General features: G+C 46.3%; 2 protein-coding genes and 1 non-coding gene across 3 annotated transcripts; 2 read left to right on the forward strand and 1 right to left on the reverse strand.

The window, feature by feature from the left end:
• Positions 1–5,222: 5,222 nt before the first annotated feature.
• LOC117856157 (probable pectinesterase 8) lies at positions 5,223–6,617 on the forward strand. Its single transcript, XM_072291424.1, has 5 exons — positions 5,223–5,461; positions 5,529–5,690; positions 5,786–5,996; positions 6,068–6,327; positions 6,424–6,617. The coding sequence occupies exons 1-5, from the start codon at positions 5,223–5,225 to the stop codon at positions 6,590–6,592; spliced, it is 1,041 nt and encodes a 346-aa protein (XP_072147525.1). The 3' UTR covers positions 6,593–6,617.
• A 3,886-nt stretch (positions 6,618–10,503) lies between these two features.
• LOC117833419 (dolichyl pyrophosphate Glc1Man9GlcNAc2 alpha-1,3-glucosyltransferase) lies at positions 10,504–13,663 on the forward strand. The gene is made up of 4 exons (XM_034712897.2): positions 10,504–11,289; positions 12,434–12,640; positions 12,728–12,965; positions 13,252–13,663. Exons 1-4 carry the CDS (start codon positions 10,552–10,554, stop codon positions 13,620–13,622), a joined length of 1,554 nt encoding a protein of 517 aa, XP_034568788.1. The 5' UTR covers positions 10,504–10,551; the 3' UTR covers positions 13,623–13,663.
• Positions 13,664–14,643: 980 nt separating this feature from the next.
• Positions 14,644–14,715, reverse strand: TRNAM-CAU (transfer RNA methionine (anticodon CAU)). Its single transcript has one exon. It is a non-coding gene; the product is annotated as a tRNA-Met (tRNA).
• Between the last annotated feature and the right edge of the window lie 6,320 nt (positions 14,716–21,035).

Here is a 21,035-nt window from a genome sequence, read left to right on the forward strand (position 1 = left end):
GAGTATTATGGCTATGGGTTGCACCATGGATGATGAGCTCATAGTGGGTTTGCCAGGTCCTTTGCATATCCCAACAGATCACCGTACCGTGAGATTCATGGAAGAGGAGCGGGGCCTTGAGAAGGAAGGTAGGGATAAATCAATAATATTGCTATCAGCGTTACATTGGATATATTAGGCTAATTCCAGTGGGAGTTTCATAGAGGTTTCATGCATATTAAATACGGTGACACATCAGCATATGTGATGACATGGCATGGTAGTTATGAAGTGAGAGAGGGAAGGAGTTTCATCAGGATAAAACTGTGTATACACTGTTTCCAAGACTATGAAACCTATTGAAACTTGCATTGGGGGCTATAGAGTTTCATTTCATCTAACCATATCCAATCACATGCCTCACAATTAAATATCATGGGCATCCTATGAAATCGTGAAATGAAACTGTGCACTGGGACTCTCTGTTTCATTTACGAGAATACACCTCATGGGATGATGTGGCATCTTTGGAAACAGTGCAATGAAACTTTACACCGGGACTAGCCTTATATACTACCATATATATTTGCGATTAATCCCCTTCCTGATGTGGTAATCGATTTAGGTGTTGATAAAATATTTCTATCCCGATTCACCAACATGAAAATCGTCAAACAATATCACCGCTCACCAATTAGGAAGGACGCAAAGTACATCAGTGTCAACGGTCTCATTTAGAGCGAAAATCCTTTGAGTCATGACAAATGAATTGCTTCTCATGTGCTCGCATTCTAATATTTCGGAAGCGATTTGATTAGTTTGACTTTTTTATCCTCTCCGATAAAATATACTTCTTCCTAATATCACGTTTAGTACAAGATAATTACTTTGTTTTAAATTTAATATCTTGAAAAATTAATTAGTCCATTTAATAAACTCACCTCCCTGCCTGCCGGTGGGAGATTTAGGCGAGAGAGGAAGAAGATAGGTGTCATGTCAGGTCCACATCAATACACAGTTAGTGTGCTACGTAAATAGTTTAATATGGATACTTTAGATTTGGATCCCACGTGAACTAATTAGCAAATTTGAAGATCTTATTATGCATTTTGGAAGCATGAGCCGGCCCATTTTTACTTCTTTCTTCGAACTCCAACGTATGCCTGGCGTTTCTGAATTGCCTTTAAAAAACGAAATAGAGCATGGCTCAATGTTGGCCGGTTCATCTAAAAGCGGAAACCTTTTTATGGGTCGAGCGAGAGGTCCGTTGGTCAGCAATCATGAAGCGAGATGTTTAGAGAGGCCGCATGCGTGCGCGCGGTGGACCGCGGAGGAACCTTGTGGGCCTATTTTGTTTACTAGACCGGACGGAGGCTTTAAGAGGCCTAGTTGTGTCAGTAAGGCCCATAGAACGCACAACGGCTAGCGCTTCCCTCAAAAAGAAAAAAGTAGGGTTTGGTAGAGCTTCAGCTTCTCATAAAACGGCTTCGACTTCGGCTTCTTCGGTGGAGTGGCTTTTTTAGTGAAGCTGAAGCCGTTTTGCAAAACGTTTGGTAAAACGGCTTCTCAATGGCAATATATGTAATTTTATGATCACTTAATGCTTGGAGAGAGAGGAGAAGCCGGTGAAGCCACTTTTTTCGGCTTCTCCTCTCTAGTGTAAGCCGTTTTGCGGCTTCTCCACGGCTTTGGTGGTGAAGCCGTTTTGAAATTGACCCTTTGGTAGGGCTTCATCAAAAGCCGGTGGAGAAGCACTTTGAGAAACCCTACCAAACGGGGCCGTAGTATAGTCCCGGCTCCGGCGTTCCCGCTCCCGCCGCGTAGCTCGCGTCGAAGACCATTTTTTAAAAAGAAAAAACCTCTGCATCTGCATCGATGGATACATATATATGTCCATTATTACAAACAAGCATAAATAGCAACGGGTAAAATCCGTACGGATACAGGTTCCAGATATCCATACCCGCGAGTAAAATACCACACCTGTGCCAGCACCCGCCGCCCACCACGAGCACAAAACCATGCTCGTGCCCGCCATCGATTGATACATACAGCTGTCCATTATTACAAATAATGAAACAAGATCATGGTCCGAATGAAAGTGAAAGAACTCAAGAAGACAATCATGGCATACATCATGCTTATGTCAAAAAAAAGGTAGTCTATTACTAAACACCAGCCGTTTGAGGCAAAAATTTCCATGACCGCATTGTCAAGCACACAACACCCCCAGTTTATATGGGTCTTTCTCCTTCCTTTTGTAGTAGCGTCCAATAACAGCACCAATGCATTCCTTTGAACACTACCTGCATAGATGAAAGAACTCGTGTCTCTCATCATTTTGGTTGATCCAAATTGCCCAACACATAGCACATGCCCCCACGAAGGCTTGATACTTAATTTTCCTGTCTACCCCTTTAACCAATCGGTAAACATGTGGTTAACGTTTAAAGGAGGAGATAAATTGAAAGAAGCTTGTACCAGTCTCCAAATAAACTTCTTTGCCCATGGCTGCCATTGGATTCAAGCCACGACCAACATTTGTTTCTTAGCACGTATACTCATGTAGTCATGTTTGAGTATAATGCGTTTATGAGGATGAGTGCACGCCCGTATATGAACTTCTGTGTAATTGTTGTGTGTTTTGGAGGAAAGAAAAAATCACCGTGCCGGCCGTCAACCTTTCATTAGTAGTCTCCGTCAATCAAATATCATGGATCAATCAGATTACATCGAGGGTTTGTCTACCTATATCGTGTCATTCGCTTCGACAGGATCGTCTCGCGTCGGACTCGCACGTGCATGAAACTAAAAAAGCCTCTGGATGCCGACGATGCGGCGATGCTCCTCGAGCACGGACATCAAGAGGAGCATGGCCTCGGTTTTCCCCGGCACGTCCACGAAGTGCTTCCGCGTACACGTACTCGCGTCGAAGAAGCTCTCGCTGCCCAGAACGCGCAGCGCGCCGCCCTCGAGGACCTCGGCCATCTCGTAGCCCTCCGTCACCGTGAACACCGTGGCGCCGAACTCGACGCAGCCGCCGCCGCGGCAGGCCACCTTGCTCTCGCCTATCGTCGGCGTCGCGAGCGAGCTGCCCTCGGTGGAGGAGCCCATCATGCCCATCCCGCGATCGAAAACACGTACCGTCGAGCTCGATGGACGGAGCCACGCCGCGGTGGCTTTTGAGAACGAGATTTAGTACGTCGAACTAGAAGTTGGTGCCGCGACCGAGTCGGACCTGTACGGCTGCACCGGACTCGCTCCCTGCGCGGTACAAACCTCTCCCCGCCTCAGAGTGGTGCGCGCGCGGTCGGCCCCGCGCTCGCCGACGACCGCGACGGCGAACTCGCCCTTGGAGGCCTCGTTTGCCGGTTGCGCATGCATCTGGGCAACGGCGATGGTGCGCGCGGGCATATCAGAGCGCGATTGGATGCTTCCTGGACGGAAGGGAGGGGAGCAAGCGGCGTCCGGAACGCAGCAAGGCACGCGCGGTAACGGAGGCGATGATCAGGGGTGGAGTACGGTACTTGAAATACCGACCACGCCAAGGGTGGGTGTCTGGCGGCCGTTTGATCCGACCCACACGGCCCAGATCATTGCTCGTCCGCCACGTAGCTCCTCGCCTGGCAGGCGCGGCCGCGCGGGAGATGGATGGCGCCACGGCGGAGGGGCGGAGACCTGGATCGGACCGTGCGAGCGTGATGGCGCCACGGCGGAGGTCGGGGCGTCGGGCTCAACGGCGAGCCCGCTGGCCACGGACGCGGGAAGCCTCGTCGCCCCGCCAGCCCCAAGCGCTGCCATTCTCTTGATGCAGTTCCGCGACGCAGGATCGAAGTGGACGATGGGTCAGAGTGCGTGACAGGGGCAGCCGCAGAGCGCAGAGGTCAACCAATCTCCATCCTCTTATTGCTGCCTCCAAGTCCTAGCCAAGTAACGAGTCCACTCTTCTGTTCTCATCTTAGCGCCTAGCGGTGTTCAGTGACAGTGCAAGCGTGCAGCAAAAATCTCTCATGGCCAAGCCTCTCGGACTAACTCCTGGTATTTTGCAGTAGTGATCCTCGTCATCCGCTGCTACCTCTGCAGCGACGTACGGATCCTAGCAGCGGCGTACACGGACAGCCAGGCTACCAGCGCCACCACCGCCCGTCGACGAACTGAAGATGTGGAGGCGTGGCATGGTGCCGGTGCCCAGCCAGGACGCGCGGAACGGCGACTGGCAGACGACGCTGGTGATGATCACCAGTCCACGCCGGGGACGGACCACGGGCACACTGTGTATCAACTAAACTTTCATACTGTTGTAACAACTAGCAGGCGTCGATTGTTCACTAGCAGCAGTTTTACTTTTTAAAACAGTTTGTAAAAAGTTTGTTTCACATAAAATATAATAAAAATATACGACGCCAGCAAAAGCAAAAGTGTGACTTTTGTTTAGGGAACCAATTGCAGCCAAAACCAACAGGGAATCAAATTCAGCTGTCGATGTTACTTAATCCAAGGGCTTGCATGTGGCGATCGTGATTGTTGCTGATATAGTGAAATGGGCCGATGCCTCTTTGTTGTTTCACATGTAGATTACCACTAGTAGGCCCATCGTGAGAATTTGTTGCCACGATGCACGAGCATTTGGTAGCTGCTACTAACAACAAAACAAAACAAAATCTAAGATTAAAATGTGAAAAATGGAGCGCGTTCACGCGGCATGGCGCCACATGCATCCTACTCCTTATCTTGCCATTTTCAAAATTAAGATGACTTGTCGATCGGGCTTTCTGAATTCATCTTGGGCGGTGACCTTGACAGGAACCAAAATGCAGTCTAGGAACGAAAATGGATTTTGCAAATTGCAAGCACTGCAGCAAGCGCGTTGCTTATCTCGAACTCCCAAATCGAAAATGTGATCACGCGCTGAGCCGTCCAACGATCAAAATGGTAAGCTGAGCTTGGAAATGTCATGCAGTAGCCATTGTTGCAATGCGAGCTCTCTCAATGTAGATGCAGGTCGGTGAGATTGAACGTGACAAGAAGCAAAAAAGGAACAAATGAAAATGGAATTTTCGTTTTTGCAATGCTGTACTCTGCCGTGTTGCTTATCTGAAAATTCAAATCCAATCTCAATTTCTCAGTATAAAAGGACCTGGAGTCCTGCACATCATCTCCAGGCTTCTTCAGCTTAGCAACTCATCTCTCAAACCTTGGAAATTTTCTGATCAAAACTTCACAAAAGCACCTCAAGAGTCAAGATGATCCGTGCAGGCGTAGCTGCTGCACTCGTGCTCCTCCTCTGCCAGCTCTCGCCAACAGCCAGCACGGCGTGTCTCCTCCCACCAAGCTTCCCGCCGCCCGAGACGAGCTCCACGGCGGTCTTCTGCGTCGACAAGAGCGGCTGCTGCAACTACACAACAGTGCAGGCAGCTGTCGACGCTATTCCCGACAACAGCCAGAAGAGGACCATCGTGTGGATCAACGCCGGCATCTACGTGTAAGTGCACAGTACAGCACTGATGTGATGTGAAATTCGCTGATCATCGTGCGTTTCTGCTTTTCAGGGAGAAGGTGACACTGAAGAAGCCCAACGTCACGTTCCAGGTCCAAGGCATGAAGGCCACCACGATCGTATGGAACGACACGGCGAACTTTGCAAAAGGCACTCGCAATAGCGCATCTGTCCATATCGATGCACCAGGCTTCGTTGCAAAGAACATAAGCTTCAAGGTAATCTTTCGTGCTGCCATTTGATGTTTTTCTTTTTTTTTTTCCTTCAGCAAACGTTGCAGGCATGATGTTCTCTCTCTGATTTTTTTCATCATAATGCAGCACCAGCTCCGAAACCTGGAACTGAAGGTGCACAAGCGGTTGCCATAAGGATCAGCGGTGACAAGGCAGCTTTCAGCGGCTGCGGCTTCTTCGGCGCTCAAGACACTCTTCTTGACGAACAGCACCGACACTACTTCAAAGAGTGCTTCATCGAAGGAAGCGTTGACTTCATTTTCGGGGATGGACGATCCTTATACGAGGTGATTATCACGCTGCTTTGCTATCTCAATAACCGGAGCATTCTGAGGTGCTAACCTGTTTAATTTTTCAGAACTCCACGCTCAACAGCGTCGCGGAAGAATTGCCCCAAGGCCAGCACTCCATCAATGGCGCAATCACCGCACAGGCTCGCCAATTTCCAGAGAACAACACCGGGTTTTCCTTCGTCGGCTGCACAATCCAAGGAACAGGCTGGATCCTGCTCGGAAGGGCGTGGCAAGCCTACTCTCGCGTCGTCTTCGCGTATACCTACATGCCGGGCATCGTGGCATCAGCGGGATGGGACAACTGGGGCGATGAGAGAAGAAACAGGTTCTCGTTTTCACTCTTTTTCTAGAAATTCTCTTTTTTCAAGTCAATTGCAACTCCACATTGACAGTTCTAACTTGTTTGTGCATGAATTCTCAGAACCGTCTTCTACGGCGAGCATGGATGTCTCGGAGACGGCGCGAACGTGGCGGGCAGGGTGGCCTATGCCCGGAGCGTCGACGACTCGCAAGTTCGCCCATTCCTCGACGCCTCGTACATCGACGGAGAAGAGTGGCTCAAGCCGTTCGATGATGCGCTGATCGCCTGAAGAATCTGCATCAAGCTCCAGTAAATTCAGGACTTCAGGCCTATAAGCGTTATTCACTCGTTCATCAAGATCGGTCACAAAGGCTATGTCACTGAGATTACAACCCCACATGAATCCAATTGTCTCCAAATGCCAAAGCGCGTTCATTAAGACGCAGAGTATCCATGACAACTTTATGACAGTGCGAAGTACGGCAAGAAGATATCGTAGAAACAAAGTGCTGTCTATTTTTCTTAAATTGAACATCACTAAAGCCTTAGACTCCATACGATGGGACTACCTTCTCCTACTTCTGTGTCACTTGGGATTCCCCGCTCGCTGGTGCGATTGGACTGTGACCATTCTGTCTACTTCTTCCTCACGCGTCCTCCTAAATGGCGTCCCGAACCCACCAATAAAATATGGCCGTGGTTTGAGGCAAGGCGACCATTATCACCGCTGCTATTCGTTATAGCGATCGATCCTCTACAAAGAATCCTGCAATTAGCAATAGATATGAACATCCTTACCAGACTACGCGGAAGGACGCCCTCATGCCATATTTCGATGTACGCGGACGATGCGGCATTATTCATTGCACCAAGAAAAGAGGAAATTGATTAACTAACATCTTGGAAAATTTCGGGGAATCAACAGGTCTCAAAACAAACTTTCGCAAATCGACTATCGTCCCCATCTGTTGCGAAGGCGTGCAATTGAACGTGGTACTGGAAAATCTACCGACGAGGAGGGGAGTCTTCCCGATCAAATACCTTAGGCTACCACTATCCACACTACGACTGAAGGCTGTAGATTTCCAACCCTTATTAGACAAGGTTGTGGCCAAGTTAAATAGTTGGAGTGGTAGAAACATGACGACAGTTGGGAGACTCACTTTGGTCAAATCGGTACTAGCTGCTCAGTCTGTTTACTTACTGTCGGCCCTCAAAGCGCCCAAAGAGATACTGAAGATTATCCATGCTAAGCGAAGGAAATTCCTATGGGCGGGGACGGAGCCGCTCACAGGCGCAAAGTGAATTGGACGTGGTCTGCAAGGCTTAGAAGGCGAGGAGGGCTAGGTGTGTTACACCTCGTAAAATTCTTCAGGGCCTTACGGTTATGGTGGCTCTGGCAGGACTGGATAAATGAAGGACCTTCCTAGGATAGTCAGGACATCCCTTGCTCCCAAACGGACCGCAAAGTCTTTGCGACGGGAACCAAGATCATAGTGGAAGATGGCAACAAGACTTCCTTCTGGGACATCGGCTGGGTAAGTGGACAAAGGCCAAGGGACATTGCACCAGATCTATACCATATCTCCAGAAGGAAGAACAGGACACTATATGATGCAGTCACAAATCGCACGTGGATAAGAGATTTAAACCTTGTTCATCAAGGATTTACTGCCACATATTTCACTGAGTACTACCGACTATGGGTTGAGACCAACTGCATGCACCTTACGCCAGGTATCTCGGACACCATTACATGAAAATTCACGCCGAATGGGAAGTATAGCATGCAATCGGCATACAGAGTACAATTCATAGGATCCATGACAAACTAATCTCGAGAATCTAATCTGAAAAACATGGGAGCCACCAAAGTGCAAATTCTTCAGCTGGTTGGCCGTGCACGATAGAATTTGGACAGCTGACAGACTCCAACGTCGGGGATGGACCAATAACCCAACCTACGCCCTTTGTAGCACGATGCAGGAGATAGGGTATCATCTGTTCGCCGATTGCAGTTTCACACGGCTAATTTGGACTGGCTAGCCCGATTGCGGGGGAGAACGGGGGAAAGGGTTGCGGACCCTCATTATCCTCGTTCTTTGGGAGATCTGGCTAGAAAGAAATCGGAGGGTCTTCCAACGCAAAGACAAGACGGTTACCCAGATAACCGACGGCATCAAGAACCAAGCTGCGATGTGGGTTGCTGCGGGAGCTAAATACTTGGGGGACTTTCTCTCAGGTTAGGCGTCCGTTTTGTACTAGTTATCATAGCGGAGTTCTGCCTCCCCGTTTTGGGGATGCGAGTGTATAGCTTGTATAGTACGTTTATATACGGCCCGTCAGGCTTTTCCTCTCTTTTAATATAGCAGCAGCTCTCCTGCTGACTCATTTCAAAAAAATCTCCAGTAAATCAAAGTACTTGTGTAAAAATGTGTCGGACGATTGAGCAATGTAGCTGAAGAAATCCAGAGTACATTATCTGAATTTTGCCTTGCCATTTCCTTTCTTTCCCCATCGTCTTCCCGGCCGAATAGAGCAACAAGAAAGATCGAATTTGTCAGGGATGCCTTTTTATTTTTGCCAAAATCGCCTAAGAACAAAAAAACGAAAATAGTCTGAAACTCTGAATGTCTGAACAATGAACACCATGCACCGAAACCGCATGAAATTCAGCAGGTCTGAGCGTGAATCCAAGCATACAACATGGTCATGAGTCGATTCATGTTTATTCGTCTTCGTTTTGGGGGGTCGCTTCTCTTCGGTTTGGGATTGGCAGAGTTGGGGGAGAATCGCCTGTTAGCGGGAAGCAGCCGAGGAAAGAAGTCGCGCGCGGGGGAGTGGGGGAATTCAATCAGAAGCTGTGGCAGCGGTTGAGGCTTTTAGATCAAACATGGCCCGCCCGACTGAGCCTATTGCGATGCAAAACAAAGGCCACAACTTAGAGAAAGGAACTTTTTTATTTTTTTTATTTTTTATTTTAGCATTTTGTAAAAATATATAGTCGGATTAAAAAAATTTGCAAAACTAGACTATTGTCGCCGGCTGGGCCGGCGAAAGGGCCTTACCGCCGGACCAGGCGGCGAAAGGGGTGCACCCCTCCACACCACACTTTCAAAAAATTATAACTAATTCATATCAACTCGGATGGAGATAAACTTTATATGAAACTTGTAGATATCTACGTTTCAAAAAAAAACTTGTAGATATCGACGAGATCTACAACTTTAGTTAAAAACTTTTTTCATTTGATGTCATATTGGTGCTCAAATAATCGACACAAGTTTCAGATCTAAAATTCAATTTTTAGATCTGAAACTTGTATCGATTATTTTAGCAATTAAATGGCTCCAAATGAAAACAGTTTGAACTACAAAGTTGTAAATCTCGTCGAGGGCTATAATTTTCATATAAAGCTTATTTCTATCTGAGCTCGTATGAGTTAGTTATCATTTTTTAAAAGTGTGCTGCCCAATTTCAGATCTAAAAATTGAATTTTAGATCTGAAACTTGTATCGATTATTTAAGCACCAATATGACATCAAATGAAAAAAGCTTTAACTACAAAGTTGTAGATCGCGTCGATATCTACAAGTTTCATATAAAATTTATCTCTATTCAAGTTAATATGAATTAGTTATGATTTTTTAAAAGTATGGTGCGGAGGGATGCACCCAGCTGGCGGTAAGGTTTTCCATCGACCCAACCGCCGCCTGGGCTACGGTAAGGACCTTCCGCCGACTATATATTTTTGCAAAATGCTAAAATAAAAAATAAAAAAAGTTCTAGAGAAAGAGGCTCTGTGTTGGAAGCCCAACATCTCCGTTATCCCGAGCCCAGATCGCGATTGGGCTCCTTAACGGGCTACAGCCCAACGCTACCGTGCGCACCTTCCTTCCCACACGGTCGTGCGTGCTCCGCGCCACGTCCTTCCTTGGTCCTTGCAATTCCCCTGCCGGACCTCAGATGCCATTGCAGCGCCACCGAGCCGGGGGAGCAACGCCCGGCTGGCGAGTGGCGACGGCCCCGCTCTCCTCGGCCTCGGCAGCAGCGTCGTCTCCGTCTCCGTGCCCGGCACAGAACTCCCGCGCCGCCGACCCAAAATGCGCCCGCCGACGGCATCACGTCACGGCACGAAAACTGGGCCCGTTCTGTAGCGGCCCAACAAACCCCAAGACCCGTAGTAGGACGCAACCCCACCACTCCCGTTCCCAGATCTCCAACCCGAACCACACCCGCGGCGCCCAGATGGCCGCCAGCACCTCGCCGCCGGTGGCGGCGGCGGCGGCGGCGGCCTGGGCCTTCGCCGTCGCGACCTGCGTCAAGCTCCTCCTGGTCCCCACCTACCGCTCCACCGACTTCGACGTCCACCGCTACTGGCTCGCCCTCACGCACGCGCTCCCCGCGCGGCAGTGGTACACCGACACCTCCTCCCAGTGGACGCTCGACTACCCGCCCTTCTTCGCCTACTTCTCCCGCCTCCTCTCCCTCCCCGCGCCGCTCGTCGACGCCACCCTCGTCTCGGTCCCCGTGCCCGACTCCCCGCCCTTCGCGCACCTCCTCTACCTCCGCCTCACCGTCGCTTTCTCCGATCTCCTCCTCCTCGGGTCCGTCCTCTTACTGGCGAGGGACGCGCGTCGGAGGCAGCGGCCGTTCCTCGCTCTCGCACTCGTCCTGTGGTCGCCGGCGCTGCTCGCCGTCGACCACGTCCACTTCCAGTACAATGGATTCCTCATGGGGCTGCTGCTGCTATCGCTGTACTTTCTCGAGCAGGGGTGGGATCTTGCCGGGGGAATGGTGTTCGCTTCGTTGCTGTGCTCGAAGCACCTGTTCCTCGTCGCTGCGCCGGTGTACTTTATGTATTTGTTCCGACATTATTGCTGTGGCCGAGGTGTCGTGAAGGGGTTAGGAAGGCTGGTGTTGATGGGTGCTGGAGTGGCTGCTGTTTTTGCCGCAGCATTTGCACCCTTCGTGTACTATGGACAGGTAAGTGAGCTTGCTTGCTTGATTCAGTTTTGATTGAACAACTTGCCGGCATCTTTGTTGTCTCCATACACTGATTATTATTAAACCTCTAGTTTCTGATGAGAGTAGGAAAGGTGGCTTATGAAGAGTTGATGCAGTTACTTCAGTTAATAGCTTAATTTGATATTGAATCTGGTAGAAAAGGTTTAAAATTGAGTACCTTACCATGTACCTGTTTTATCGAATTTCTTATGATAGGAACTCCAGCAAGGTCCCCCTAACAGTTAACATTGGTTTTAGTTGTGATGATTGCTGTCGAGTTTTATTTAATAAGATTAATGCTGATTCTTTGTTCTGTCTGCAAGCTCTAAGTTAAAATGATGTTCCCGTACAGCTACCCATCATGCAAATTCTGCATTTTTGTTCTATTATTAATTGTTTTGCCAAATGAGTTCTTGAATTATCATGCTAGGATATTTGAATGTTTAGAACTCTGCACTCTTAAACACTCTTTAACGTCATCAGGATTTTGGTGCTCCACTTTGCAATATATATCTGTGTTATTCTCAATTTGGCTTCATGATGGCATTCCTTGTAATACAGACATTTTCTGTAACATCTGCAATTTTCCTGGAGTTAATTCAAAGTTGAATCTGTAGAGAAGGCTTATAAGTTAGTAATAATGCACTATGTAGCAGTTTTACCAAATTTCTTATGATACATGTTTAAGCTTGCGTTAAATCCCCTAATTTAGCTGTGAAGTTTTTCTTAGTAAGACCATGTTGTGAACCTTGGTCTGTCTGCAACCCCTGAGCTAAATAGTGTTTCCATACAAGATTTACCATTGTGCCATTAGTGCCATGTGCCAAATGAAAGCTTTTGGAGTCTTGTAGATTATAAATTTTCAGAACTCTGCACTCTTCAACACAAGGGGCTGGGTAAATTGAACTTTGTTGGAAGATTAGTGCTAGCCTTTAGCAGTATACACCCTTCTGTCTATCACGCTTTATTTTTTGTTTGGCTTCAAGGGCATTCATTATAATACAACACGGTAATAATATATGCCTTTGCTGTTGTGGACAATCATATCAATATGTTTCACATGTATAAATGTGGTATTGCTTTCAACATGACTACAATTCTTACTGCACTAATACTTTTGCAGATTCAACAACTCTTTAGCCGATTGTTTCCCTTTGGTCGAGGCCTATGCCATGCTTACTGGGCCCCAAACTTTTGGGTATTCTATATAATATTTGACAAGATCCTTGCATTTCTTCTTAGAAGATTAGGCTTCAATATTGCCATACCTGAAGCTTCATTTACCGGGGGGCTTGTTGGTGATTCATCTCCTTTCGCTGTTCTTCCCAAGGTTCTCTCAACCATCCATTCCATCTGTTCTTTTTGTTTGTTCCAATGAAACGAGAGTTTTCATATCTTTGAACTTAATGGATTGCAGGTCACTCCAATTACTACATTCTTAATGGTCATTCTTGCCATGACTCCTTGTCTTGTCAAAGCATTCTCTAATCCCCAACCAAAGCATATTATTAGATGGGTCTCATATGCTTGCACATGTGGATTTATGTTTGGATGGCATGTACATGAGAAAGCATCACTTCATTTCACCATTCCGCTTGCCCTAATTGCCATGGATAACTTGCACGATGCCAGGCATTACTTTTTTCTGTCCATAGGTATGTTTTACTCTTGGTTATGCTCCAATATTTACTCGGTTCCGCACTTTCACTTGCAACTTTTCATGAAAAGCTGAAACAATGTTCCTGGGTACCTTTTCTTTCCACGAAGAAAAAAAAGATTCTTTTTCCATATTGCCTGCCTCAGTATATGCAATAGTTCCCATATTATGTTTCTTTTTTCGTAGTAATATACTAATATAGTGATTGAGATGTCAGAAATGTGATAAACCTGTCTAGCAGGCAATTCAAACACTGACTGTTTGCTTAAACAAATTGTCTGCAGTTTCATGCTACTCTCTGTTCCCGCTGCTGTTTGAGAACCAAGAGTACCTGATAAAGGTGATGCTGCTGTTGACCTATGCTGCCCTCATGTGGGTAGGTTTTACGTCCCATTTTGCTGCAAACTCTGACCAGGAAGGAAAGAAAGTAAATCGGTCAGGCAGTACAGTGAAGAAGAATAGCTTCATTGGATGGATTGGTTTAAGCTATCTTTTGGGAATTGCAGCTATAGAACTGTGGTCTCAAGTATTTCACCATCTTGTATTAGGTGATAGACTCCCCTTCCTACCTCTCATTATGGTGTCATTCTATTGTGGTGTTGGAATGATGTACTCCTGGTTGTGGCAGCTCGTATATATAGTCAGACATACATGATATATAACCAGCGATCAATAGAAGCATTCACTTGTCTTTCTTGGGTTGAGACTAACTGCGATGACATACTGCCTGGAATGATGCATTGAACAACATTGTCACGACTGGGACGGCCTTTTCTTATAGTTTCTGAAGTCATTGTTCGTGAGAAATTTTGGAGATGTGGTGATCGTGCCATGATGTAATGTTTTTTGGATATGTGGTGATCATGCCATGATGTGAAGTTTTTTGGAGATGTGTGATCGTGTCATGGTGTAAATGATACTTTCTGTAACAGCTGTTTGTATCAGTCCATGCCATAGGTTGGTTCTTCTATTCCCTTCTTTTTGCAGTTACATCTTGAGTAATTGAGTGTATGATGTATCAATGATTCAATTTCATAGGAAGAAAAGAATAATTGGATGTATGATCTCTTTGTCGTGGTGTTGCGTGCCTCTTGCATTCGTGACATGGACATGGATGCTTGATCAGTGCATCCTGAATCCTGATTGTGTTTGCAAAACGCCTTTCTGGGACCATGGTCCATGGACGCCGAGCTGTCGGACTCGCAAGTATTGCAAGCGAGTCGACGCCGGCTGCTATCGTGTTCTCTGCTCAGCTAACAACTTCCATTTGCTACTAGTAGTTTGCCAACGCCACCTTTGCAGAATGCCAGTTGCCAGAGCTGCACGTCTGCTGATCCAGAGCTACTATCGCAAGTTCGGCTGCATCTATGGCTCCAGATCCTCCGGTAAATCTCGACGAATCAAGAGATCAGATCACCCGGCCTAGATTGAGGGTAGAGCAAGTCGAAGCGATTACACTATCGCAGCGATTCAGAAATCAGAACTCCAGAATCCAGATGCGCTCAAGTCTGTTAAAACTTTTGCTCTTACCAGAAAAAGATGCGTGGTTACACCCCTTCTGTCTGTCACGGTCTCACGTACAGTACCTTGTTAGACGGAGGATGTGTGAAACAATAGCGAAAAAGAAAACAAACAGAGAGAGACGCAGAAAAAAAGATTTAAAACCCACTGGAAATTATCAGAGCCAGGTTTCGATCCTGGGACCTGTGGGTTATGGGCCCACCACGCTTCCGCTGCGCCACTCTGATCTTTGTGACGGATGTCTAGTACAAATATATATATATTCAAAAAATTATCAACTTGTCCAACGCCTAACAGCCAGACGCACGAATTTTATATATTACCCTAAACTAATTGCGGATCACATTCCACAGGATTCGCATACAAAAGTCTTAGAATTCGAATTAATTCTTACTTTCTAACTTCACCGCATATGTCACAGGGAACCGTCTTCTACTGGCAACTGCGATGCTGATTCTACGCATCCAACAGAATTCTCACACAAGCTTCGCTTAGACTTGGCATCCACGGCACAAAACACACAAAAAACAAAGAGCTCGACAAACAAAAGCCAAAGTGGAACGCTGACCCCTTTTTGCCCTGATCCCAAGCCCACGTAAAACGCCGATCACCTACGAACTTACTACCAACATCTCTGCCTTTTTCCAGTTGTCCAAAAACTGAAAAAGGCGCACGGACACCTGCTTTCCTCTTTCCACCGTCCCGGATTAGGATGTGCACGTTCTTGGTGAACAACAACCTGCAGTCTCGCAGACATGTTTGACTCGTTTACCTTCACAAACATCTCTCTCACACACACACATGTAGCGTGCATGGATAGGCTAGTTAAAGCAGAATCATCGAACCAAGTTGCAGCCTGCAGTCACCAGTCAACCACGGTTCCTGGATTTTCCGTATGGGTCCAAACGCCTGAAAGCTCCTGGTTCTGTGGCAGCATCTGGTGCTCGGCAACCGGTGATGTCACGGGGAATTAGGTCACATGAGAGAAGCCGCGTCACTTCACCTGGATTTGCATCTGCCCTTTCCAAGCAACCAGTACTGACAATATTGTAGTAGCTGGTAAAACCTCGATCCAGAGTCGCGATTACTACTGTAATTTTGTTTAATCCTTCAGGAAAGTAACATCACGTGTTGTTTTACTCACACCAGGTGTTACTCCGGACGCGGATCAAGCAATTGACTAACCAAGAGTCGTTGGCCGGCTGCACTTGCCTTGCACGTCAGCAGATCACCTTCCATGAAGCTGTTACCACGTCGGTTTTAGGATAAGATTTACGTTGCTAGTCAAGAATTTGATCCGATGATGACGTTCAGGGTGGCAAGTAAACACGCGCTTGTCAATGGCTCAAACAGCTTCACGGCAGGTAGACTGAACACGCGCCTGGAGAGCAGCATTCAGCCGGATGAAAGACTCCGGCAGGGTTCAGTTTCAGACCCTTTTCTGCTCCATTGGATGAAACTGGGGTAAAAAAAAGGAAAAGAATGTTCGGTATTGTCTGAGTATCATATAAACAGTTCGGTTGTTCTTGACGACTTCCATCATGACATCATATCCCTGGGAGATCGTTCAAAGACCAAAAGGTCATGGAGCAGGCAACTGCAATTTGCTGCTGATGCTCATCATGCCATGGCATCTGGGATGAGCGAATGAGCTGCGAGAGACAAAGAGGCGGGGAAAGACAGGAGGATCTTGTGAATCATGAGGCATGGAAGGGACAAGAACACAAATTGAGCACCAAACAGCCGCCTGCTTCCCAGGCTTCTCATGTCTCAAATAGCATGACTGCATGAGGTATCCAAGAAGATGCAATGCAGGCATGCCGTGTGAAGCTGCAGCCTTAGCATTAGTCGCCATTTTTCTAAAAAAATAAAAATCCACATGCCATCTATTGCAAGGTAGCGCTTTCTTCTGGTCCATAATAACAGAAAAGAACAAGGAATCATCTTTTGCACTTTTTCGGCTACTTATAAAAGTATAAATGTGATCATTAGTTCAGAAAAGTGCAAATGTGTAGTAGAACCGGAGGACAGTAGTTCAGCAAGTCCAAGTGCGATCTAACTGTTAAAAAGAGTTCACTTTTACTACAAGATAGTGCCAAGTACTGCTAGCCACTACTGGTAGGAGCTAACGGCATTTCACATCTCAAGAACAGATTCCAAATGGAACCACGCACTCGATCCAGAGCCAGTACGAACCATCGGTATTAGCAACAAATTTGACCGTTAATGACATCATAAACAAGAAAAAATTGCCACTCTCGATCATGTCAAAGAAAAATGACGGTGCCTCACACAACACCTCGGTCCCGGATCCCTAGGCCCCCTGCACTGCCCTGCCGGCAACACGCATGAGAAGAAGCTGTAGAACCAGCAAGCCTTGCGTTGCCATGTTGCCCGTAGTTTAATCATCTCGAAGAGCCTAGCACGCTCGCGGACACTGCAATATTCCTGAACTCCCTCCCGGTTCCAATGCCCCATGGATTATAGCATTAAACAAGGCCCACACGCACTAATCTAGCTTTGTTTGTTCTCATGCTCCAGGCCACGGCGAATCGGCGATGTGATGGGTGGCGTTGCGGCTTGCTGCTTTGGAAGGTCTCCCAGGAGGACAAAGAACAAGGTTGTAGTGTGTCTCAAGGTATCTCTAGCTCCGTAACTTATGCAGCTAGCTTATCCAGCCTCTCGGGCCCAGGTTGTGCTATGCGTCAAAGCGTTTTGAGTTTTCTGCACAAGGGACAAGGCACAAGACTACAAATCTTGGGGGCTGGGGCACATCAAATGTGTGTACGCATGTTTTTCCATATGGACCTATGCTGACTCTCAACATAAGCCTAGTGAGATAGAGTGCTTATAATTATGCAGTAACATCAGAATTACAGGTCTGTTAAGTTGACACATGGTCAGCAAGCAGCATACAACTTCTCAGGGTGTAAAAAAAAGGTCATTATTCTACTTCTAGAAATCAGCATCGGTCATCAGATCCAAGCAAGCAGTTGCATATGCTTGGTTAAAATCTAATGGCTGCTGTGTACGATTGAATCCCGAGCGATCAGTGCAAGGACGCGCAGAGGTTGGGCGGTTAAATCCTCTTGCCCCGTGCCGGGTACAGTTCCACCAACTCCTACTGTTTGGCTTTACGATACGAGAGGCCGCAGCCATTGCCGCCTCGCCGCCGTGCATTCAGATCTGCATCAACTTTGTGTGCGCGCGCCGGCCATGGCAGTATGGCTCATCCCATCTCGCGTGCACATCTACGCGACTACGCCTTTGCCCCGGAAATGTCGTTGGAACAGCATGAGGTTATCCATCATGTTGGGAGCATAATGTTCCAGACACGACTCTGGCCCATTCTATATTGAGATGCCAAGTGATCGATCAAATCCCACCAGTAGCAACTCTGGTCGATCGCCCCTTTTTTTAAAGTGCACAATACTAATAAGGTATGTTTCATGACAAATCTATTCATTAGAAAAGTTTCAGGCATTTTTTCTGAAAAAGACATTGGGTAAAAAAAAAATTTGCCACAACATCTTGTCAGTAACAATAAAACAGAATATTAGAAAGATGGCAAAGTTCTTGTGAACCCCCAATTTTGCAGTGGAATGAGATAGAGCAGAGGTTAGTGTGTGTGTGGGTGTGTACCTTGTGACTCACTGTGCTAGGCAGGCAGATGCTCGTCGTATAATCTTTTTTTATTTTCACCAGCGAATGTTAGATCTCCTGTTCATTAATTTTATCATTAATTTTTCCCGAAAATAAAAAGATCTCCTTATCATTCCTCGGAGGAAAAATCCCTCAAAACAGATATGCTATAGGATTGATTAATTAATAGAATGAAACATGGCATGTTCAACGACTTCCACTGGAGTATTACAGATCACCAATAAATCCTGCCGACGCGCTTTGCAGATACACTATACGAGCCGTATTAATTTATGCAATCTCATGCAAATGCTTGCACCACGCATTAGCATTTGCGTATGCCCGTCAACGTGCATGTGAGGCAATTAATCGATCAGGCAACAGCATATCTCGCTGTGCTGGATGCTAGAAATTAAATATTTCCACTCCTATTAATTCCTGTTTAATCGATCGTGACATTATCCGTACGTACGTGATGTTGTAGAGATAGTTTTCTGTGTAAATATTATTGTATGCACTAATTTAATGGACCGTGCTCACTGCTCAGTATAGCCAGTACAAAGTTTTACCGGCCTATTGTTATTTGTAGCCGCACGACGCTCCTACCCCCAACAACCACTCTATGCATGTGCAAGGGAATTAGGAAATGGCTAGATAATTCCAGGTCAAATTCCAACATGCCTCCAATTATCATCTTTAACGATTGCAAGCAGATTGTTTAGTCAATGCAAAATTATCAAAACATTGGTTGTCAACAGATGTACTACGTATTAATTCAGTGTGTTTTTTAAATCTGATTTTTTTTTTTAATTTAGTAATATGGTCTCTTGCATTTATCAATACCAAGAATATTTATAATAGCCAAGATCAGCATTTCTTTTTAGGGAAAAAAGGAGCAACAGGTTGTGCACCAGCCTAGAATATGGAATCTAATCAATCCAAGAGACCTTTTCTTCTAGATTTGCTAGTAATTCTTCATTCGATGAGCCATAAGTGCAGTGAAAGCAAAGGGTCCCACAAGGTTGATACGTGTCTGATGGAGTTCATAAATTCCCAGGCGCAAGATGTTATGGCGGCAGCATGGCACGTACCGAGAACGTACCAGCAGGGGCATTACATTGCTCAGAGTACTTCTGCTCGGTCGATCTGATGATGTTGCTCCCTATCGCTAGCTGTTTTAATCTCGCAACTCGACAGGGGGGAAAAAAAGAAGTTACTGCTCCACGCATTTGCAAGTACACTATTTTCATCGAGCAAACAGAGATTAATCGCATGGGTTAATCAATTCAACCGCAAGCAAACGTCGTTGGTCGGTAGAGATCTCGATCGCTAGCTAGGGTTTAACCACAGTACACTAAGCTAGCTACCCAGGCACTGCTAGCGCTAGTGATTTGATGCGAATTCATGGCTGATTTGATCGAATTAATTCTGCCTCAACCGATGCCTTGTCGGTGCTGTCATTCTAGCTCGCGATCGTGGCCTGCTCGTCACAGTGCTGCGCATGATCGGAAAGGGCCCGAGCAGCTTCTTCCTGAAGCCCACCCTGAGGCTGGACCTTTTGAGGTGCAGCTTCCCAAGTAAGCCCCATAGATTGTGTTTGATCCAAAAGCTGATTGGTGTGTAGACCCCAAAAAACATGAGGTTCTTTTCTCCACCCATACGGCTCAGTTTCTGAGAGTCAACATTATCCCAAGGGATCCTTCAAAAGGGGAAAAAACATTGTCAGAATTCAGAAGGGGCATTAGAATCTAATGTTGATACCTGAGGTGATTAGCAAAAGAAAACTAGATACACGGTGGTCGGGAAGACGTCGTCCCCCGGGTTTTTGGACTGCGATATATGATGATGACTCGAACAGAAAGCAGGTAATATATAGTGGCAACATCTGTGGCCTACCATAAGCCCAGCACGCTCCATTCTTACCTCCATGAGACATCAAGGCATTCATCCAAAGGAATTAAAGCTGAGTTGAAACATGTTTTTTTTTTGTTGGTCCTGTTCCGGTACTGTCGCTCTGTTATCTTTGATCTTTCTGAGCCATTCACATTTTTTTTGGTGTTGTGAGCTGTGACACTTTGCTTGCCATGGATGATGTTAGATACTACTAGATAGTGACTGATTCATTACTTTGCAGGACAAGCTGCGAATGCAGCTTCAAGTTTGTGCTGTGCAGGGATGGCTGCTTTGCCAGATGATGAAAGTGCATGCATTAACTTACCTTGACACTTCATCTGAAGGGATATGGAGCCCTTAATATACTGGCGGTTAATACTATCCTTTACTTTCAAGGAAAATCATTGGGATGGCTCTTCTTTGTGAAAGTTACTTTCGCAAAGATGATGTTGTAGACTCGGCAACTGTCATATTGCCTATTTGGATGTGATGTGCTAACTCCTACTCGCATACAAATCTTTTACCTAGTCAGAGGAACCATTTCGCCTCGAAACTACACGGTGTGGTATGATGATCTGATCACGAAAAAAAAGCATTTTCTAAAAGTACTATAAAATGATAATATTTCGCAAAAATGTCATAATTTTGTATGCTCGATCTCCATAGTGTTCATGATGGGCATTCCAAAAACCGTGGCCACACATTGTAGAAAGCACTTTGGTGACCAGATCAAACTAGCTTGAAAGTAAAACATAGAGCAAACCACAATCCCCTGGAAATTACAACCACCGGGACCAAAGAAAGTTCATTTGACTTGAATTGGGAAATAACAAGAGCAATTGGATGAGTCATCTACTAAACTATACAGCCGGTTGACCTTACCTGTGCAATTTTGCTACACCTCACACCCCCAAAAGAGAGAAGATTAGCCAAGGCAAGTCACCAGCACAAACCCCAGATCAGCAACGAAATTGTAGATGGGAAACTGAAAAAAAGGTGTCACATCCTCATC

The sequence above is a fragment of the Setaria viridis genome, chromosome 1 (genome assembly GCF_005286985.2).
Source record: "Setaria viridis chromosome 1, Setaria_viridis_v4.0, whole genome shotgun sequence".
NCBI classification, from domain to species: Eukaryota; Viridiplantae; Streptophyta; class Magnoliopsida; order Poales; family Poaceae; genus Setaria; species Setaria viridis.

Bases quoted from the DNA above. Each gene is read 5' to 3' on its own strand.
- LOC117856157 (XM_072291424.1), top strand. From the start codon at position 5,223: ATGATCCGTGCAGGCGTAGCTGCTGCACTCGTGCTCCTCCTCTGCCAG. The intron at 5,691-5,785 runs CAAGGTAATCTT...TGATTTTTTTCA, and splicing joins GTTGCAAAGAACATAAGCTT to TCATAATGCAGCACCAGCTC. The intron at 5,997-6,067 runs GTGATTATCACG...TTAATTTTTCAG, and splicing joins ATGGACGATCCTTATACGAG to AACTCCACGCTCAACAGCGT.
- LOC117833419 (XM_034712897.2), top strand. From the start codon at position 10,552: ATGGCCGCCAGCACCTCGCCGCCGGTGGCGGCGGCGGCGGCGGCGGCC. The intron at 11,290-12,433 runs GTAAGTGAGCTT...ATACTTTTGCAG, and splicing joins CCTTCGTGTACTATGGACAG to ATTCAACAACTCTTTAGCCG. The intron at 12,641-12,727 runs GTTCTCTCAACC...AATGGATTGCAG, and splicing joins CTTTCGCTGTTCTTCCCAAG to GTCACTCCAATTACTACATT.